At 45.6% G+C, this 18849-nt stretch overlaps 7 protein-coding genes across 7 annotated transcripts; 1 reads left to right on the plus strand and 6 right to left on the minus strand.

Moving 5' to 3' along the window:
- Positions 1-16: 16 nt before the first annotated feature.
- PEX2_082110 (fungal specific transcription factor domain-containing protein) lies at positions 17-1556 on the minus strand (the record flags this gene model as incomplete). Its single annotated transcript, XM_016745481.1, has 4 exons — positions 17-591; positions 646-872; positions 941-1369; positions 1426-1556. The coding sequence occupies 4 exons, from the start codon at positions 1554-1556 to the stop codon at positions 17-19; spliced, it is 1362 nt and encodes a 453-aa protein (XP_016595294.1).
- Positions 1557-3949: 2393 nt separating this feature from the next.
- Positions 3950-5565, minus strand: PEX2_082120 (sugar porter family MFS transporter; the record flags this gene model as incomplete). The annotated part of the gene is made up of 2 exons (XM_016745482.1): positions 3950-4617; positions 4683-5565. The coding sequence occupies 2 exons, from the start codon at positions 5563-5565 to the stop codon at positions 3950-3952; spliced, it is 1551 nt and encodes a 516-aa protein (XP_016595295.1).
- Positions 5566-6736: 1171 nt separating this feature from the next.
- Positions 6737-8069, minus strand: PEX2_082130 (putative LPS glycosyltransferase; the record flags this gene model as incomplete). The annotated part of the gene is made up of 4 exons (XM_016745483.1): positions 6737-7470; positions 7587-7632; positions 7684-7827; positions 7884-8069. 4 exons carry the CDS (start codon positions 8067-8069, stop codon positions 6737-6739), a joined length of 1110 nt encoding a protein of 369 aa, XP_016595296.1.
- A 686-nt stretch (positions 8070-8755) lies between these two features.
- PEX2_082140 (uncharacterized protein) lies at positions 8756-9091 on the minus strand (the record flags this gene model as incomplete). Its single annotated transcript, XM_016745484.1, has 1 exon — positions 8756-9091. The coding sequence occupies one exon, from the start codon at positions 9089-9091 to the stop codon at positions 8756-8758; it is 336 nt and encodes a 111-aa protein (XP_016595297.1).
- A 460-nt stretch (positions 9092-9551) lies between these two features.
- Positions 9552-13191, minus strand: PEX2_082150 (Major facilitator superfamily domain, general substrate transporter; the record flags this gene model as incomplete). The annotated part of the gene is made up of 8 exons (XM_016745485.1): positions 9552-10700; positions 10758-10795; positions 10869-11040; positions 11417-11584; positions 11638-11761; positions 11810-12056; positions 12108-12718; positions 12773-13191. The coding sequence occupies 8 exons, from the start codon at positions 13189-13191 to the stop codon at positions 9552-9554; spliced, it is 2928 nt and encodes a 975-aa protein (XP_016595298.1).
- A 2103-nt stretch (positions 13192-15294) lies between these two features.
- Positions 15295-15972, plus strand: PEX2_082160 (uncharacterized protein; the record flags this gene model as incomplete). Its single annotated transcript, XM_016745486.1, has 1 exon — positions 15295-15972. One exon carries the CDS (start codon positions 15295-15297, stop codon positions 15970-15972), a length of 678 nt encoding a protein of 225 aa, XP_016595299.1.
- Positions 15973-16017: 45 nt separating this feature from the next.
- PEX2_082170 (uncharacterized protein) lies at positions 16018-16968 on the minus strand (the record flags this gene model as incomplete). Its single annotated transcript, XM_016745487.1, has 1 exon — positions 16018-16968. One exon carries the CDS (start codon positions 16966-16968, stop codon positions 16018-16020), a length of 951 nt encoding a protein of 316 aa, XP_016595300.1.
- Positions 16969-18849: the final 1881 nt, after the last annotated feature.

Genomic DNA, 18849 nt, shown 5'->3' on the forward strand with positions numbered 1-18849 from the left:
TAATTGTCAACTCAATTTAAATCACATTACCAAAGAACATATCTTCAAGCGATGGAAACTCCTGCTCGATACCCCATTCGTTACAAACCCAGGGATCAGTAGCATTGTGAACTGGCTGCGGTATATAAATCCCTGTGCTATTCTCTCCCATCGAAGCCACACAATCTTCTTGCTCGATCCTATCTGCAACATGTTGCTTCACGATGTTCAGAGACCACCGGCTCACAGGCTCTGCTTTGCCTCCACATTGAATATGTGAGACGGCTTGTTCCATGAGAATGATTATACTGCCCACATCATCTAAATGGGCCACAAACTCGGCTAGTGTCACCATTGCGAAGGAACACAGCACGTTTTCGTAAGCAGGATGGATATAAGTAGTCAAATCTGACATCGAGACAAATAAATTCAAGAGCCGATGCGACTGGCTAATTGCAAATTGAATGAGCGGGAGAGTTGATTCCTCTGGTGTAGTTCTGGGGTTGTTTATTTCCTCGGGTTGAGTTTCCCTCATATGTTGGAGTGTGCGACGTGCCAGAATTAAATAGGCGCAGGAGTATGCAAACCGCAGTGGCTCAGAGGAATCAAGCTCTATGATGAATATAATTAGTGCTTATCTAAGTGCTGCCATTAGAAGTTTCTTACTGTAAATGCTTTCCTGGGACTTTCGTAGGTCGTCGATTTCGGACCAAACAGCACTTCCATTTTGTATCACGTTAGAGCTTATGATTTCCCAAAGGAGTCGGTATAACCTGACTCCAGCCAACACGAGTTCATCGCGTGCATTATATGAAGGAAAATCGAGGACTTTGATGCATTCGTCAAAGTACTGGCTGGATATGATCGGTGGACGACCAGAGCCTACAGAGAACCTGAGATCAGTGTTAGATTTTCTTGATATAGATATTGGAAGCATTGAGAGTTTTCTATTGTAACGCACTGTAGCTGACAGAGGCAAATCAAATTCCACGTGCGCATTATTTCTTGTGCTTTGGCTCGTTCGCGTTCATCGGCGTCGCTTGTGTTTGGAAGCTGCCCAAACGGAGTAGTCATAATCACCCGCATGGCCGCCGTGCCACTGAGAAGCCAGGATGTACCATGATCAGGACCCAAAGTTGGCCGTAGGTCCCACATGGAGAAAATCAACATAGACTGTATTGTGTCGAGCGAGGCAGTGGAAGAAAGATGTGCATGACCCAGCAGTCCGTGAACATGGCGATACAAAGCTTGATGTGTTGATGACCCGTGTAAGGAGGGGGTGATGTGGAGACCTGCCAAAATACAAGTACCAAAGAGGAGCGGCGATTTCGTGCGTAGCTGGACGGGGTCTGTACTCATGAATAACCAGCGGTTGGATAATTTCGAGAATCTGGAAAATCAACATCGGAACAGATTCCAGAAGAACATCAATGGAAGTGTGCTCACCCTTTAAGAAGCACTATGGCAAGTTCTTCGGAAACTATACCGTTGATTATAATGTCTTCAGTGTTATCATCGCTGGTCGAGGGTTGTTCATGTAAAGTGATGTTCTGTCGGATCTCTTGGATAAGATTCATGGGTGCATCGCGTGTAGTTCGTTCAATATTTGAGGTTACCTAGAGTATCCAATCAATTGTATTGCCAATATGGCCCGTAGATATTCGAGATTTACCCCTGATTTAGTCCGGCAGTCGCTATTACTGCGCACGGACAGTGATGCTTGAAGTTGAGTCAAGGTAGTTTCCACTACACAAAGCCTATTCTCCATCAGTATATCAATCGAATCTCAAAAAATCGAGCATGGGAGGATATACCGTGTATGGTAGTCATCCCCGCTTGTCATAGAATCCACGTCCGCCTCTAGCAGCGGGTCGGGATGACTGCGGGAAATGGCTTGGAAAGAGCACTTAATTCTAAAATTGGTCAGATATAAAAGCCCAATAACCCAATTTCATAATGTGGGTTGCTACCGGAGAACATCGCAACGATGACATCGGTCAGAGTTGCCTGTTTCGCATCGCGTTTTCAAGCGCCGACAAGCCTCGCAGGATCGCGCTTTGCTCACTTTTGGTTTGCCTGAAGCGTTTCTATTTCGTCTTCGTTTCTTTATACACGACTCGGGCAAAGGCATAATTAGTTGACAAAATGAAGTTTAGTTAGGTGACATGGAGTAAAGAGGAAGGAAGATGATGTGTATCCCACTCTTGGAGAAGATGAAACTGTGCGGGCACATGCACCTTGTTTGTCAGGCGGTTACGAGCTGATCGACTATATATAACTACGTAATTATCCTCCTATGTGTGTAACATCCATTAAACCCACATGCTCGTTTATGTGCGTCCAATGTTGTCATGTGGATAGCTAAATCGCTAGCTTGAATCTCCATACCAATAACTCATCTTTCCTCTCTATATGTCCCCACATTACAAGTCCCCTGCCCTTGAAATCATATTATTGGCGACTAAAATGCCAATAAAACTATATCTATTGACAAAACAAAATAGATAATCCTCCAACCCGCGAACTTCAGCGAAAACAACCGACCCCCACCCTTGACTTGCTATCACACTGATAACCTCCACTACTCCGCTCGAAGTCTACAATTCCATTTGAGTTCTGTATCCAATTCAATTTACTGCGCTGTTATAATGGGCTTAACAGAAAGACAAAAGACCAAAGTATGTGGGGGAGCTGAACTTTATTTCCACTGTTAGATCACTCAAATCATAAGACTGAGTAATACAAGACTTTAAGGGCTCCCGAGGTTGATTACAACATCCGAAAAGTGAGATTTGGTACATAATTTCGATTTATTTACTTCTAACATAAAATATACCAAAAGCACCACTGCATAAAATGCGCCAATGGCTATAAAGACCAGCTTCGCCAACATCAATATTCAATAAGATAAATCTAAACTCCAAGCCGTTTGAAACCTTGCCTGACATAAAGAAAAGAAGACACCCGGCTTATAGCGTGTTCCCAGCTAAATCACCGAGAAAGTAATCTGTGAAGATTTTGAAGGCTTCCGATACCGACTTCTTGTTGTTTAATTCGTAAAGATGAGAAGAGCGAATCATGAGGGATTTTGATTTCTCGTCAAAATAGGACTCCAGTAAACGCGCACGCCTTCCCGCCAATGAGATGAGCAAAACCTGTAGAATACTCCGTTAGCAATCCCAAAAGATACAATGTAATAGGAGAAAGGGAAAATCGAGAATTACCGGTGCTATTTTATGGTGAACCAACCGCGCCTTACTCAATTGGCCCAACATCAGGCGAAGGCTGATTAAGAGTTCTCTGCGGAAACAAGTGTTACTGTCCGCCTCTTAAGTTATTGTATATGACTGCTTTGAAATGAGGAAATTCTCTTCCAGCACTATCCATCATCTCAAAAGCGCTAAACGAGGGAATGCCAAGTGCGGGACCGCCATACTGATATATGTCTTTGTAAGGGGTGTATTCGCCAGTCTATCGAATAGCGTTAGGCACAATGAACCAATATAGTGACGTAGCTCCAAGTAGCGGCGGACTTACTCCTTCGAACGCCACGGCCCGCAATCATCGAGCCGTACCTGATGGAAGGCATAAGAGCTCCAATTGGCGTGGATAACGCATGCATTTATTGTCATTAAGAGTGTATTGTGTGTTGTGCGTTTTCTGTTTCAGGTCCTTCTATTTTAGTTTCATGTCTGTTCATCTATACATCTCCGGGCGTATTCAATAATCAATACATACCTTTTACTTTCGTTGACTTGGGAGCTACCTTGTATGTTACCTCGTAAAGATTTAATTTTTATATATACGCGAAAGCGAACTGTATCGGCAGCGTTAATGTGTACCGTTTGCGTGAAACAACCTCAATTCCTTGGAAATGAATCAGAAAGAAGTGCGGCTCTCAGCGTCATATATCTATTGTTTATATTCTTATTCATTGAAAATGTATAACTCCACAAATGTAAGAAAGGGATCAAGGCGAATATACCTCGCGAAGCTGAAGCTCCGGACACTTCAAGTTTGGATCAAGTCCCTTCTCCGACAGGTCAATTGATTGTCCGCGCTGAAGAAGCCGAGCAATTCTGACAGGACCCAAAGCACTTCGCGAGAGAGTGAAGATCTGATCCATTTCCTCGAGACTGCGCCCGGCAGTTTCGGGAAACAGATAATAGATAACAGGTATCATCATTGCATTGCACCCCGCGAAGATGACGAAGTATGTCTGTCCCATGCTATTGAATGCAATGGGTGTGACAGCGGCGAGTATGATGCTGACCGCCCATGATATGCTGATGCTAAAGCTGTTAATAGTCGTGCGTAGGTGCAAAGGCGCAATCTCCGCGGCGTAGAGATATGGTATTGCGCCAAATCCGATGATGTAGCTGAAATGAAATAGGAAAATGAAGAAAACAGCACCGCGCATTGCAAGTGGGTTGTCAGCTTGAGTTCCAAGGCCAGCTACTAAAGCCAGACAGACGACATTTCCGATTGCACTGCCTAGAAGCAATACACGGCGACCAAGTCTGTCGATCTTGAAAACACAGAAGGTCCCGCCAATGGGACCGACTAGTTGGTAGACTGCTGCTAGGACTGTGGATGTTGAATTACCCAGAGAAAGGTTATTTTCAAAGATTGCGGTTGCTAAAAGTGCACAGAATATGTCAATACATGGTGTATATTGGGGATAGAAGATTCGGGGCACGTACTGTAGAACGTAATGACCGTAGAGCCGGTGAGTTGCAAGAATAACATTGCCAAAGCGGCAATCATAGCTCGGTGGAAAGTTCTTTGGGGGCCCATGTGGAATATTTGCCCAAGAGACTTTTTCTCGAACAAGTCCAGTGAGATTTGGACATCCTTGATTTTTGCTTCCACAGCTTGATCATCGACACATGTATCTTCAAGAGCTGCCAGGACTTCCCTAGCCTCAGAGAGTCGGCCTTGTCGGATTAGCCACCGGGGGGACTCTGGTAACAGGTAGATGAACACCAAAACAGACATAGAAAGCAGCATCACAAAAGCGAAAGGAAATCTCCAGGCGACGCTGCCTTGGGTAAATGACATTCCAAAGTCGAGAAAAAGAGCCATGGCACACCCCAAGCCGCTGAATATTCCCTTCATACCGACATGAGCACCGCGCTTGTTGGCAGGTGATATCTCCGACTGCCAAAGAGGGATTGTGGCTAGTAAAACACCAGTGCCTAAACCGATGATGACTCGAGATGTAGTGAGTTGAGTGAGAGAGCCTGAGCTGGCCATCAAAACAGCTCCAACAACTTGGACGACTGATCCTGCCATTATTGTGCGTCGGCGGCCATATCTGTCACCTAACCATATACAGGAGAGAGTCCCGAAGAACCCTCCTATTGTGTAAGCGGCCACAACAAGGCCTTGGATTGTTGATGCATGTGATTTATCATCGGCAGCGGCAATGTCCATCTCTGGGAATTGTTCTTCGAAGTTGCTCAGCGTCAAGACACCCCCCAGAAGTGATGCGTTGTAGCCTACTGTGAGGATTCCAGGCATGAGAACCCCCAGAATGGCTGCGACATTGAGGCTATTGCCCCGAAGGCCGAGGAAGCGTGGCATGTGTAGGCTGGGTGAGGGTCAGTGGGTAATATAATTATGATGGATCGGCAGGATTGAGATCGACACTGATCAACGGATCGACGAAGTTTCCTGTGCAAATCAGACTTATCAGACGCTGTCAACTTGATGAAATCCCCGAGATTTAAAGGAACTGAGAATAGTTGAGGCCCGGTTATTTCGGCTCGTTGGTATCACGCTCTAGGCATTCCATTGTTTTGTGCATTATCTTCTCATTGCCACCGAGCCCAAGTAGGATGGTTCAAGCCACATGATCCAGCGGAGAACATGCAAGGCTATTGGACTCATTCTTTCGGCTCGCTCTAGAACCAAGGGCTTCCAGTGGTCAGGCCGAGAATATTTGGAGGGAAACAGAAAGACAGATCAGGAAAAGCCCTTGTGACAGGGCCCAAGAATGCCCAGAAAGGGAGAGTAGCAGGAGAGGGAAATGAGAAAATGGTAAATAGCTTGTTAGAATTGTTGAAGAAAACACCAAAGTCTGGAGTAAATGGCACCTAAGAGCCGACGCAAGGGGAATGCTCCCACATGAGGGCCTAGGCATGTTCAACTCACCACAGTGAATTTTAAATGTGTTACAACGTATGTAGTACATGGTTATTTGGTAAATAAATCTTGGAGCTATAATAAAAGTGAAAAGCAAGGCGTTGCACATTGTAAATTATACATGAAGCACCTCTTATTAGGTCATTAGGGTAGTTAAAGAAACAAGATACGACCCAACAACAAGTGTACCCCTCGATCACAACAATATTCCGATAGAAGTCCAGTCGGGCCGACCCTAAAGGACTCCAATTATCTGAGTTCGTATGAAATAGAGCACAAAAGCCCGAAACTTAATCCCAAATGCCAAGGGATTAGGAATTCTATATGGAATGATACTGTACAATTGGGTTACAGTTCTTATGTGGTATCTTAATCTCTCATTTGCTTTTACAAATCGAAACTACGCCTTTTGTTACAACTCCTTTGGGAGGCAAGGAGATTTGAAATGATCTTGGTAGCCAAGATCGAAGATACCCTCTCACCCGCATTTAGCATTAACAAGGTTTAATTAACCCTAGGAAGTAACAACGTTATTATGTCGAGGTCTGCATAAGTATAAATATTGCATAAAAACTAAAAACTAACTAGTACTTAGAAACCTGAGATAAGGTTAATTGACAAGATATCCACTAGGATAGGCGAACTCCCCATGCTTAATTGCTTTACTCGACCATGGCACATCCTCATCCTTCCATTGCGAGTAAACAGTTTCCTCACCAGCAACCAATTGGTGGATATTACGCCTGGTACTGTATACCATATTCCAGGCCAGCTCTTCGTGAAATTCAGCCGCGTTGTTGCTCTCGATATCTGAATCCCGGGAGGCTGAGCCGGCCTTTCGATATGTACCAATCAAATTGGGAAATGGGGCCCAGCATTCAATCTTGTGACGTCCATTCGCACCCGCGCACAACTCACTCAGGGCATCATCTACCGGCTTATCCAAATGATCGATGGAAAGCGCGGAAACAATTTTCCTAGCACCCTTGGTCGTGACTGCATACCCGAACATGCAGCAGCCCATGTCAGCCCGATAGATAAACCGTGTCGAGTCCTCAGCCAATTCTGGATATTGTTGCTTCCACTTGTCGGTGGGTCCGCCCCAGGTGGCTCGGTGGTGGACCTTAGGAACTGTGGGGTCCATGGGGATAGCGTAGAAGCTTGTTTCGTTGGCATTGGGGCCCGAGGCACATCCGCCGATCCAGAGGAGATCCCAGTCTACTCCGTAAGGCGCTTCCTTGGATACAAACTTGGTTCCTTGCAAAGCGTGTAGCCCGCGCGCAAATTCCCCCAGCTGGGATTTAAGACTCACGTCCCAGTCTGCGTCGTCTTCCAAAATCAAAGCTGTCGAATAGCTATTACTTATCACACTGATGTTTTCGATGTCCAAGTGTCAGCATAGCCTTTGGGCAATGAGAATGAAATGTGACTGTACTTGACCAATGCATTCATGTGCGCACGCCAACATGCCACAACAGTGGGCTTCACCCGTGAGAGGTCCAGTCCCTAAAAAAGCGTGAGAATGTGATTAGGAGACTATTGATCTGGAAAGCGTACATCCGGCATGGCTTTGAGGGCTAGTTCATCCGGTCGCACTCCATCGAGCCATTCCACCTTGAACCCCGACACCGAGGCTGCTAGTGTCAGGAAATCGCGCTTGTCGGTCCGCTCTTTCATACTGATCGCATATATATGCTCAAACTAAAGATTGATATCCATCAGCAATCAGGTTTATAAGACAGTAGGCAAGGTCTAACCCCAAGAGTGTTGTTCTGGATATGTTCAAAGACACTATCGGCCATGTAATTCCGAGAGAGATCGAGATCGGGAAGCGAGATGGACCATGTTTTATCTCCGAAGCTTTTGAAAAGCACCATGCAGAAGATATAAGCAGTAAGAGCCGCCGCAGCGGCCATATGAAGGACCTTTCTCCTGGCGATCATGGTGAGCAGCGTTGTCAACAATCAAGATTGATGAGAATCAGGTCATTCACACCACCTCGGAATGGTTGAAGTCCAAGGAAACTGTGCCACATGAAAAATCATTGCAGCAACTTTCTTTTTCTCTCTTTACATTCTTCGCCGGGAACAGCTTGCTGTGAATGCATCGCGATCGAGCTTGTCCAAATGCGGATCTGACATACACGTGATAGTGTGGGTCCGGAGGTGTTCGTTGCCTTATTTTCAAGGCCGCATGGATTTCAATGGCAGCTTATTTACTTCAACCACAATCAATTAATTAATTACCCTTAATCTCTTCGTGTATTCAAGACACATACCTTGAACGTAGATTCTATTTACCTATATGAGTCACAGCCAAGGATTGCTTAAACATCTCCAAAGTATTTTTGACGAATCCGGTCCATTGCTAGCTCCTCGGGCATTGGTTGTAGAAATTTGTCAATTTCATCGATCCAAAAAGAGTTTTGTGGGTTAACTTAATAGGCAGAAGTATATTCCCAATATGACGGGTACCAACCAGCAGTTTCCCAGTCAATGATACCAACGACATCATCCCCGCGAACAAGAATATTGAGGCTGCTGAGGTCGCCGTGAGTAAATATCAAAGGCCAAGACTTGCTGTGTTGTTTTATAAGCTCTTGAGCCTCAGAGACAAGCCTTGAGTCGAATTATATGCCCATACGTAAATGCCGATGGAAGTCCTGGATGGTATTAAAAGGACCGAAGCGTAAGGAAGGACCCGGAACACGACAGTCAAAAAGCGATCCGCCATCAACAGAAGCAACATTAATACCTTCTAGAAGCTGAAGATTCCGCATCTCACGGACCCTTGCTGCTAATTGAGAAAGCAGTCTCATCTTTAAATCCTCGCTTCGTGTTACCCAGCCCCTACCAATCATATCTCCCTTAATCCTTTCCATTACGATGTATGTCCGCCCAGAACGAGTAAATGAACACAAAACCTTTGGTTCAGGGATGCATGTATGTTGCGATATGAACTGCATTGTTGATGCTTCGGATAAATGAATATGGCGCCCGTACTTGACGCATAGTCGGTCTGTCAACATGAGAACGGTCCCTTGTCGAGGTCGGATGCGCCTAAGAATTTTGATCGCTAGAAGTGTCGAGTATATAATAGATTCCCATTGATTGATTTGGATGCGCTCAATGAAGCAGTGGATGACGAGGAAAGAGGCCCTGTTTGGCTCGACCGCATTGTAATTGTGCCGGATAGAGAAGAGTATTTCGGGGAAATTTCAGTTCTTATCGGCAAAAGAGACTCAGTATTAGATAGCAAGGATTGAAAAACAGAGAAGATTTGAACAGAAAGTCTTCTATAGGGAGTGGTAGTGATGTGGAGCTCAGGATTCCTGGGTTGGACGTGTCCTGGCCCCTTGCACGTGATATCACCTAGACTCTATGTTGCACATCGTATTCTTAGGCCGGGCCTTCTATCATATCTGCTTACATAGCTTTGACTCCCAGCCCACTTTCCACCAAGGGACTTTGCATAACACTAGGCCAATTATGTATCTTTACAGTGGTTTGCTCACTCAAGCGAACTTCCTCGCCTGTCCGCATGACCATCTCCTCCTCGTACGCCTGTATAGCCGCGGATCGTTCCTCGATGGTGAAGTCACCCTGGTTCCAGAATGACTCAATTGCCTTACATGCCGTGTAAGCATCCTTCATAGCGTTATTGAGTCCCTGGCCACGCTGGAAAGTCATCGGATGAGCAGCATCACCTGCAAGAGTTACCCGGCCCTGTCGATTATCCCACCGATGCTCCGGCAGACTTGGGTCCCAGTTTCGAAGCTTGGAATACCAGCCATCGTTATCAGGGGACATCCAATCAAAGACACTGCGCCAGGGGTCAACAAATCGACGGGCCAACTCCTTCTGGTGTGCAACATGTTCCCGCATGGTTCGTTTATTGACATGATCGCGCGGTTCTGGGAAGGAGATATAATGGCCGAAAGTCCAATTTTCCGGGTGGTCGATATCGTCTCCGTCATGGAGGGTCAGCCAGGCACAATAACCCTCGGGATGAGGGCCCACTTGGTACAACGGATGGTGGGGATGGGCACGCAGGAAAAGGGCGTGCTCACGCGTATGCTGGGTAAAACATATGGTCGTGGCGAAATCAATCGGCGTGACTTTGGCGGCTTTCTCCCCAACTAGCAGTGCGCGTGTGGTCGAATGTGGACCATCGGTGGCAATTAGAAGACTGCCAATGACTTCTGTGCCGTCTGTAAACTTTGCAGTGACCCTTTCGCCGTCAGGGGAGTGAATAATATCATAAAGAGACTTCCCCCAATGCACATCGAGACCTTGAAGCAACATTGCCCGGAATTTGTCTCGGCGCAAGCGGTACACTTTGGACGACTTGAGCTCGGTGATCAGAGCTCCAGTCTCACCGTTGATCATGGGTAGTGGATTATTTTCTGCGATAGGGACATGCCGGTCAACCTGTGCCTCCTTGAGTCCAGCCATAATGTCTGCGGGCACAAGGTATTGCAACGGTTCATAGCCCCAGTGCAGTCCCATACTCCAGCTTCGTTTACCAGTCGGTTCTTCTTCTTCTTTTTCGAAAATCACAAAAGGTATCCCGGCCTAAAGTGTTGCGGTCCTGTTAATGGGGCAGATTTGACATGACTGCGATCCTCCAACCTTTTTCAATCCATGGGCCAGCGCGAGACCTGTCGAGCCTAGGAAGATGCCAATTATTAGCCAGGAAGTTCCGACTTTGAAATACAGGTCGGGAAAAGGAAGAAGGCTTACCAGCGCCGATGATGAGCACCTTTACATGGTTGCTGATAGAAGATTGAGATATGTCCAGAGGAGCATGGGTCATGCTGTCCTCTGTTCCCTCGTGTTTAGTTCGTTCCTCAGTTCCATTCATGGTGATGATATTCGCACTGCTACCAAGGAAGGTAAGATTTCCAAAGTTGAACTGTAGTTATATATTAATTCCTATTGCTATCAATTCCTATTGCGATGGAAAGTCCGCGGAGTTCCCGGTGCGGTACTTTCTACACTCGACCTAAAGCGGGGGTATTCCGAGCACTACATCCTTGTGTGCGAGCCTTTTGATATCGTAAACAAACGCAATCTTTAGATTTGCCCCCTCATTTCCCTGCCGTGCTAACTTAACGCTAAATCCATCATGATTAAAGATGAATATCGAATAAAAAACGAAATAACAAGTCTATCTATCTATCTATCATCCCTCTGTAAGAGAAACCCGAAAAACAAGTCGTAAAACGTCGTTAGATGGCAACTGGGCCGGCACCCAATCTGTCTTTAGGTCCGATCCCTTTGTGCCGAACCGCAAACAAACCGATTATCAACCCTAGCCCGGCTAGACCGACAGAGCACCAAAGACCAGTGGCGTATTGCTCTGCGAGACTGTGTCTTTGCTGGATGTCGACAGCATTGGTAACAGCCGCTGAGATAGCCAATGCAACACCAGAGCCGATTTGGAAAGCAGTGTTGAGCTAGTTTAGGATGTTAGCATATAAAGATTGGAATACAGGAAAAGGAAGCTCACCATTCCTCCAGCAAGACTCTTGACTTCGACTGGTACACTTGTAAGTACCACAGTGCTCGTCGTGACAAAGATAAAAGACACGGATGAGATACTGATGAGAGATGTGGGGAGGACATTGAGCCAACTGTGAGAGTTAGTATAGTCTTATTCAAAGGAAAATGGCGATACATACAAGCCTGCTTCAGGATTGGAAGTCAAAGCACTTGAGATGGGGGCGACCACAGCTAGAACTAGTCCGGCAATGAGGAGATGCTTTCCATTCATAAATTCGAGCAGTTTCCCTGTTCCAAGAGAAACAATGAAGCCAATCGCTCCCATAGGCAAGAAGCGAAGCGCGGTATCACCAGCCGAAAGCTTGTCCACTTCCTGTGCCATAAGGACGATATAGTAGATAACGTTTTGGTAGGTGCCATAGCCAGCTATATATAATTAGCATTACTCAAAGAACAATCGGGAAATAGCCAACTCACTGAAACCAATAACCCAGAGACCGGCGAAATTGCGAATCTTCCACAAAGAAAGGGGCATGATAGGGTTGCTGACGTATTTCTCGAAGATTGTGAACCCAACGAGAAGACAAACCGCCAAGATCAGTAGAACAATGATGAACGGCTGGTCCCAGCCGTAGGTTCCACCACTGGACAGGACGAATTGGAGCAGGATCAGACCTGCTGTAGACATCACTGCACCAATGTAGTCCATTCTTTCGTGCTTCTTTTCGGAGGGAACATCGCTTGGGAGAACGATAAAGCCTAGGATCCCCAAGGACCCAGTGATGATGACAATCAGATAGAAGATGTATCTCCAGCCCAACGAAGAGGTCAAGAAACCGCCAAAGATGAGGCCAGTACAGAATCCGAGAGTTCCCGAGGCTCCATAGATTGACAGTGCACGGGTGCGATCGACACCACTGAAGTAGGAACTGATGATTCCAATAGCAGATGGCACAGTCATCGCAGCTCCAATTCCTTGAATGCCACGGAACACCGTGAGTTGAATAAACGACTGCCCGAATCCAATGGCTAGAGTCCACACAGAAAGCCAGGCAAGACCTAGACACAAAATTTTCTTTCTTCCATACCTGTGGAGGTTAATATTGTGTCAAGTCTTAAGACAATGGGAGAAGGAGTCATACCGATCAGACAAAGCACCGGCTAACAAAAGGAAGCCACCGAATGACAAAGTGTATGCAGATATCATCCATTGCAAATCAGTACTAGACACGTCAAAATCCTGTTGAATAGAGGACAGGGCTATGTTGGCGCTTGTCATGAAGACATTGTCTAGAAACTGAGAGCCGGAGGTGACAAGCAAAATCAAAGATCCTTTCCAAGAACCCAGGCGGCCGAACTGATGCGGGATCTTCTCGAAAATAAGAGTATCCTCACTGCCAGCTGGCGAAGGGAGCATGTGCGCAGGCGTCACAGCGCCCGAAAAGTCAGGACTAGAAATTATATTAGGCTCAATCACTTTCGGGGGTTCCATGGTAGGTGTTTCATCACCACCATGTGCCTGATGGCCACGCGGGCGACTGAAATAGTCAACAATGCCCATTATGATTGTGGAAATAGAATGCAGATGAAAACGGATGGTCAGGGTAGCACTGGCTCCTACTTTCATACTAATATAGGATTTACTATCAAACTAAAAATCAAAATCTTCAATCGATCCAGTTTAAAAAGTGGAGTGAAGCCTTTCGGATTACTCTTTCGAGCAAGATCTTGGACTGGAGCATGTTCTCTCGGGTTACCTATTTGAGATAGAAGACCCAGGATGAACCCACAAGGAGTGGAGAGGGGCAATCACTGGCCCTGTCATTCGCACATGCGAGATAGCGTAGGATTCTTATGATTAAAATATGGCACTGATAACGCAATACACATGCTGCGTGGCCTTGCTGCGCACCGCTTGTAGAGACAACGCATCAATGTCGTCTTGAAAATGGCTATCAACTCGAAATCAACTCGAAATCTACAATTTTTCAAAAAAAGAAATTTAGCGGCAAACGTTATCGGGCCGAGCGCTAAGACCCACGGGATCCCGGTAGGGCTTGTGGGCGAACTTCATGTTTCTAGGGCTACAAGGTATTTTCTAAAGTTATATGGGCTCGGATAAACGAGGTATACAAAATTCGGCTATGAATTTGTCTTTGCTTTATAAAAATTATGTTCTCTCTATATTTTTGGTATCTGGTCAAAATTTGACATTTGCCACGCCGATTCTGATTTTTACTCTCCCGCCCCGACAGCTCATCCCACGTATATCACCCACAGGCCATCTTCTAGACCTCTACTTTTTCCCCGAGTGGGAGTGGGTCGAAATTTCCAAAATTTCCCCGATTTTGCTTTTAGTACTTTGCATATTCTGCACTTCGTACGGAGTGCCGCTCTCTAATGAAGGAGAAACCACTGTCCCTAGGCGTTATACATATATATATCATGGCAGTTGAAAAAAAATTCCTTGTTTTATTTTTTAACTAGAATTGTCAAATTGATTAATACTAGATAAACTACTGACTGTACTTATGTAAAATTACCCTTCCAACCCTAGGATCGCCGTTGCCGCGCCAAACGTGAGCAATGAGAAGATTCTCTCCTGCATTGCCAAGCTGATCGCCAGTCAAGCAAAAGCTCTGACCACTTGGGCAGCCATTGATGATTCGTAATAATCAACTGTTATATCTAGACTTGGAAAGCCTTTATGGCACACGAATACAATTTTAAAAAATTCGCGGCCTGGCACTTGACATGTAACTCTTATTGCTTGTGCTTCAGAAACACATATATTTCACCTTTTTGATACATAAATCGCGGGCCCTAGGTTGCAGTATTATTTAGTGCTTTTGCATAGCCGCAAGGACTCGGCGTCGTATAAACTCCTCACTCTACTTTCTTGTTCGTAGCGATTATAAAATGTCTCGCAGTGAAGCTAAATAGGGACAATGTATTCTTCACCGATATTTCAAACCCAAGTGTGAAGACCCCTCTATGAAGGGTCTATAATGTATCAATCAGAGTGAAAGGAGTCATATTATACTACACAGCACTACTGCGAAGGCATTGGCACTAGTACTGCTTATATTTAAACTGAACTCTGAGCCCTCTAAGCTTGCTCCGAGTTCTACTACTTCTGCGTCGGCGCAATTAGGCGAGACTCGGAGCATTGCACGAAGGTTCTTCAAAATAGCGGGTTTGATCAAGTCAATAATATGGTATTAATCCCTTATAAATCAGCATTGCCCCATCTTCTTTCAATTTGATTGTGCATTTCTGTGGGATGAAGCGTTTCGACATGCGAAGCTAGGGAAATGTCGCTCATTAATAAATTTCCTGGCTTTTTTGGCCTTCGCCGTTATATCATACTACTTTCACTCATTGCAGTGTTGATCATCCTATCCTCTCACTTTTTTTACCCGGATGCCAGCCTATTTTCTTTGTCAAAAATTTCAGCTCCTAAAAAGAGCCTGCTTTTCTCTAGCAGTCATATAAGAAGAGACGACTCGTACAGCTGCTCAGCATCTAACCCCTGCAGTAATGGTGCTTGCTGTGGTGCCAGTGGCTATTGTGGCTACGGTATGTTGTGACTTTACTTCATTCTCATAGGAATAACGTGCTCTTCGCCACGGCCCTTAGTGGGGTTCTCCCTACAGGAAAGAAAATGGCCTCTTCTATAATCAACCAAGCTGACTTCCTGAAATACGCCAGGGACGCAGTTTCGGACCTTGCCAAGGCAGGAAAGATTTCCAGCGGCGATTCTTCCATCATGAATGATCGTCTTTTCAATGCAATTGTATCCACCACAAATCGTCTCGGCTTGATCCGTACAGCTACTAATGTGAATCTGTACAAGGGTCGGGTTTTTGATTTTTTGGATGATTCTAACTTCGAGTTCACTGGCTCAATTGAAAGTGTTATCGAGTTGAAGAAGTGGCAGAAGATTCTGAACACCGCGGTAAAGTATGGCACGTCAGAAGACCAGCTTCTCGATCCGATCCGTATGCCTATCGCGGTGTGGGTGTACCTCAACAATGCGCAAGTCCTTGCACGACTCAATCAAGTTCGTCAAAACATCTATACTGAGACGAAGAATGTCGCAACCTATGTGCCGGGTATGACCAGTATGCCATCGATTATGAAAGAATTCGATAAAGCCTACTTCGAGCATGCAGCGGCCGAGTCATTAAAATGGGCAGAAGCACGCATCGCAGTGGTTTCTTCTGCATACACGAATACTCTGATTGTCCCTGGGAACTCGGAGATTGTGAAGTCCACCCTCGACCTTCTTTACAACAACTTGAATGAGATCAAAACTCCTGATTTAGATGCTTTAGATTAGACTGGTTAAGTTCTTTGCCCTGGAGCATGGAGGTAGATTTATAATTTACAGTTTCCAATGCCCATCCTCTTCGTCAGGGAACACTCTAGGTGGACGCGCATAGGCTTTGTACCATGATTCTCGTTGATCTCCATGCTGTGAGAGATCCTGGTACAAACTTGCGATTGACCCAATCTCCGCCCACATCCATCCCAAGACAGGAACTCTAAATCCATCAACCTCATCGAAGAGAATATAATCTTCATCCTTCGGGTAGTATCGGTCCTCTGGATCTTCAGATTCGGCATTATGCTCCTCTGCATTCAGCTTGTGGGTCACACCATCGGTGTATTCCGCTCTATGCCAACCTCTGTACATCTCAACATCCCATTTTCTAGTTAGAACGACAATAGGCGCAGTCTCCCTGTTTTCCTCGTCATGTTGGAGCTCATTGAATTTCTTTAAACAGTCGTCATTCACGACAAGACAGGCAGATTCCTGGGCGCCACTGCTAAAGCCTGTGTCCGATCGAACTGGCGTACCTCGGGGATCGCGGGAGTCCACGACCCATTGGGTGAATTTTTCACGGATCGTGTCATGAGAAGAACCTTGGAGAGAGGGATCTGAGAAGACAGGGCAAAAGAAGTAGGGAAACAGATATTCTTGATTAGCCTGCCGCAAACTTTCGCGCGCTTCCCCGTAAAGAGTCTGCATATATGCATTCCAGAGCCCATCATCGCCATAGCTCAGACGGAAAATGGGTAGACCCCAAAAAGGTCTACTTTTGATGCTATCGGCAATAGAAGGATAATATTCTCGTCTGCTGGACAGCTCTTCTGGGGTGAATGCCGGGAAGTTTGAAGGCGGTTGAGTCGGGATAGATAATTGATTCATTTTAACATTCAAACATTCGGAGACACCGAATGACCTTCTTGGTAGAAATGGTGACGATAACCGCGAGCAGGGGTAAGTGAAAGTTGACTTCCTCAGCAAATGAATATGCCGTGGAGCACGCATTGTTCGGGGTGCTAGACCCGAAGACGAGGGCTGGAAGTTGGAACAAAACCGAACAAATAAGTTGGTTACCTAGTTCCTAATATACCTCTGATCCCTGGAGTAGGTCCGGAATATTTGTCGGAGAAATGGAGCGGTACATTACCGCTAAGACACGAGGGTTACAGATTGACCCACATTTGTATTGTAACTTATCTTCAAGGTAACTTGGCCTGCGTAACTCCAAGTACCGTAAGCACTCAGGGGTATTTCAACCTTCCCGAGAGTACATCTTATTTCACTTTCAATCAACCATCTTATTTATCAGAGGCTGGTTCCGCTTGATCCCATGGACTGGTATGCATACTAGCTCATACAGTATCCGCCCCCTTTAACAATATTGGACTAACTTAGAGTCTCTTGTATGCAGGTGTATTCTTGTACGTTCTGTAACGCTCATGGGAATAGAGCGAGCTACGCGATCTCCGGGAACCAGGTGGGGCGGATATCAGGAACAGAGACGTTCTATCCGGTGTGTACTGGAGGCTGAATGGTGGCTTTAAGGGAAACTTTTGAAACAAAGAGAGCACTGAATTCTTGAAAAAATGGATAATCTGGCAAAACAGGGATCCAGGGGATACTAGGTACAGCTTCAGGTGGCGTTGAAGCGCGTATAAAGATGTGAGAAAGTAACGAGAAAATCAAATCTAAATGGTAAAATCAAATCAATGTCACATTGAATATAATTGCGCGTATTTTTATGTGTACTAAGGGGCTTGAGTATATTCTGACGACCTTTAAAGAACATGAAGCTACACATACTGTTACTAAAATGCACAATTTCCCCAAGGTCTGAGGCTATATTATTAACTTGAATGTGTAGATAAATCTTCTTTTATTCTGTTTGCAAGTTGAATTGGGATGAAATTAAGCCTCCAATTACATGATATTCTTTTTCTCCCCTTGAAATACCCATTGCCGGCGTCCAGTCTGGTTATACAGCGAAATTTACTACGCCCTTGAAAGGAGCGATGCACAATATAGTGGACAAGAGCCATTCAATTGACCATGGTCAAGTTGGGTGCCCCATATATGGATAGTCAGACAATGTGTGGAATCAAGTAGATAGTCCGGGGGTATCGTGTCGATCATGTCGTGGCAGAAGGGGGTGTTTGCGCTTGAGGGCAACGAAGAGGAAATGCATAGATCGTGTCATAATATCAATTCAGTCAAATCTATAGCCGTCCGAGGCATCTCGGGACTGACTATCACGTTGGCTACGATTGCGGCCAGAACCAGCAGACCTACAATATGTTAGTACTGTCGAAAAACAGAGTGCACTCAGGTTGAAAATTCCAATGAAAAACTTACATCCTGATTCGGCGGGCAACAGTAGCCAGCCCTGTGTCGTTAGCAGCCTCCTGCGCGGCAAAACAGATCTCATGAAAATCATTTAGATATCCGAGGCTCCCCTTAACTCGTTACTCGGCTATTGGAAGTCAAATGACGTCAGGATATAGGGCCATTGCCAAGCATCCAGGGTCACCCCCCCCAGTGGACACCGGTGGCCATCGCTTCTTTTTCGCCAATCACAGTGTCTTGGAGAATACTTCCTCTTTGGAAGTAGATCGAAGGGGAACCCACAATGACGTACTGTATTATATATCGTCATGTTCTTCACTCTTTACACTTGCGAAATATCATATAAGCTAGCACATATCGATTTACATATTGACCTATAGTCGCAAAACAATTTTCAAAATCTCGGGAAGATCGATGATCACGGTTCAGCCTCATCTGCCATGCGCGCCACCCGAACCTTTTGCGGGTAACACATAATTGAGCAGAGTTTCGATCAGCGCCTCTCTTCTGTTGATATTAGAAGAAGCCCGCTTCCGCGCGAAG

The sequence above is a fragment of the Penicillium expansum genome (assembly GCF_000769745.1).
Source record: "Penicillium expansum strain MD-8 chromosome Unknown contig275, whole genome shotgun sequence".
In the NCBI taxonomy this organism is placed as follows: Eukaryota; Fungi; Ascomycota; class Eurotiomycetes; order Eurotiales; family Aspergillaceae; genus Penicillium; species Penicillium expansum.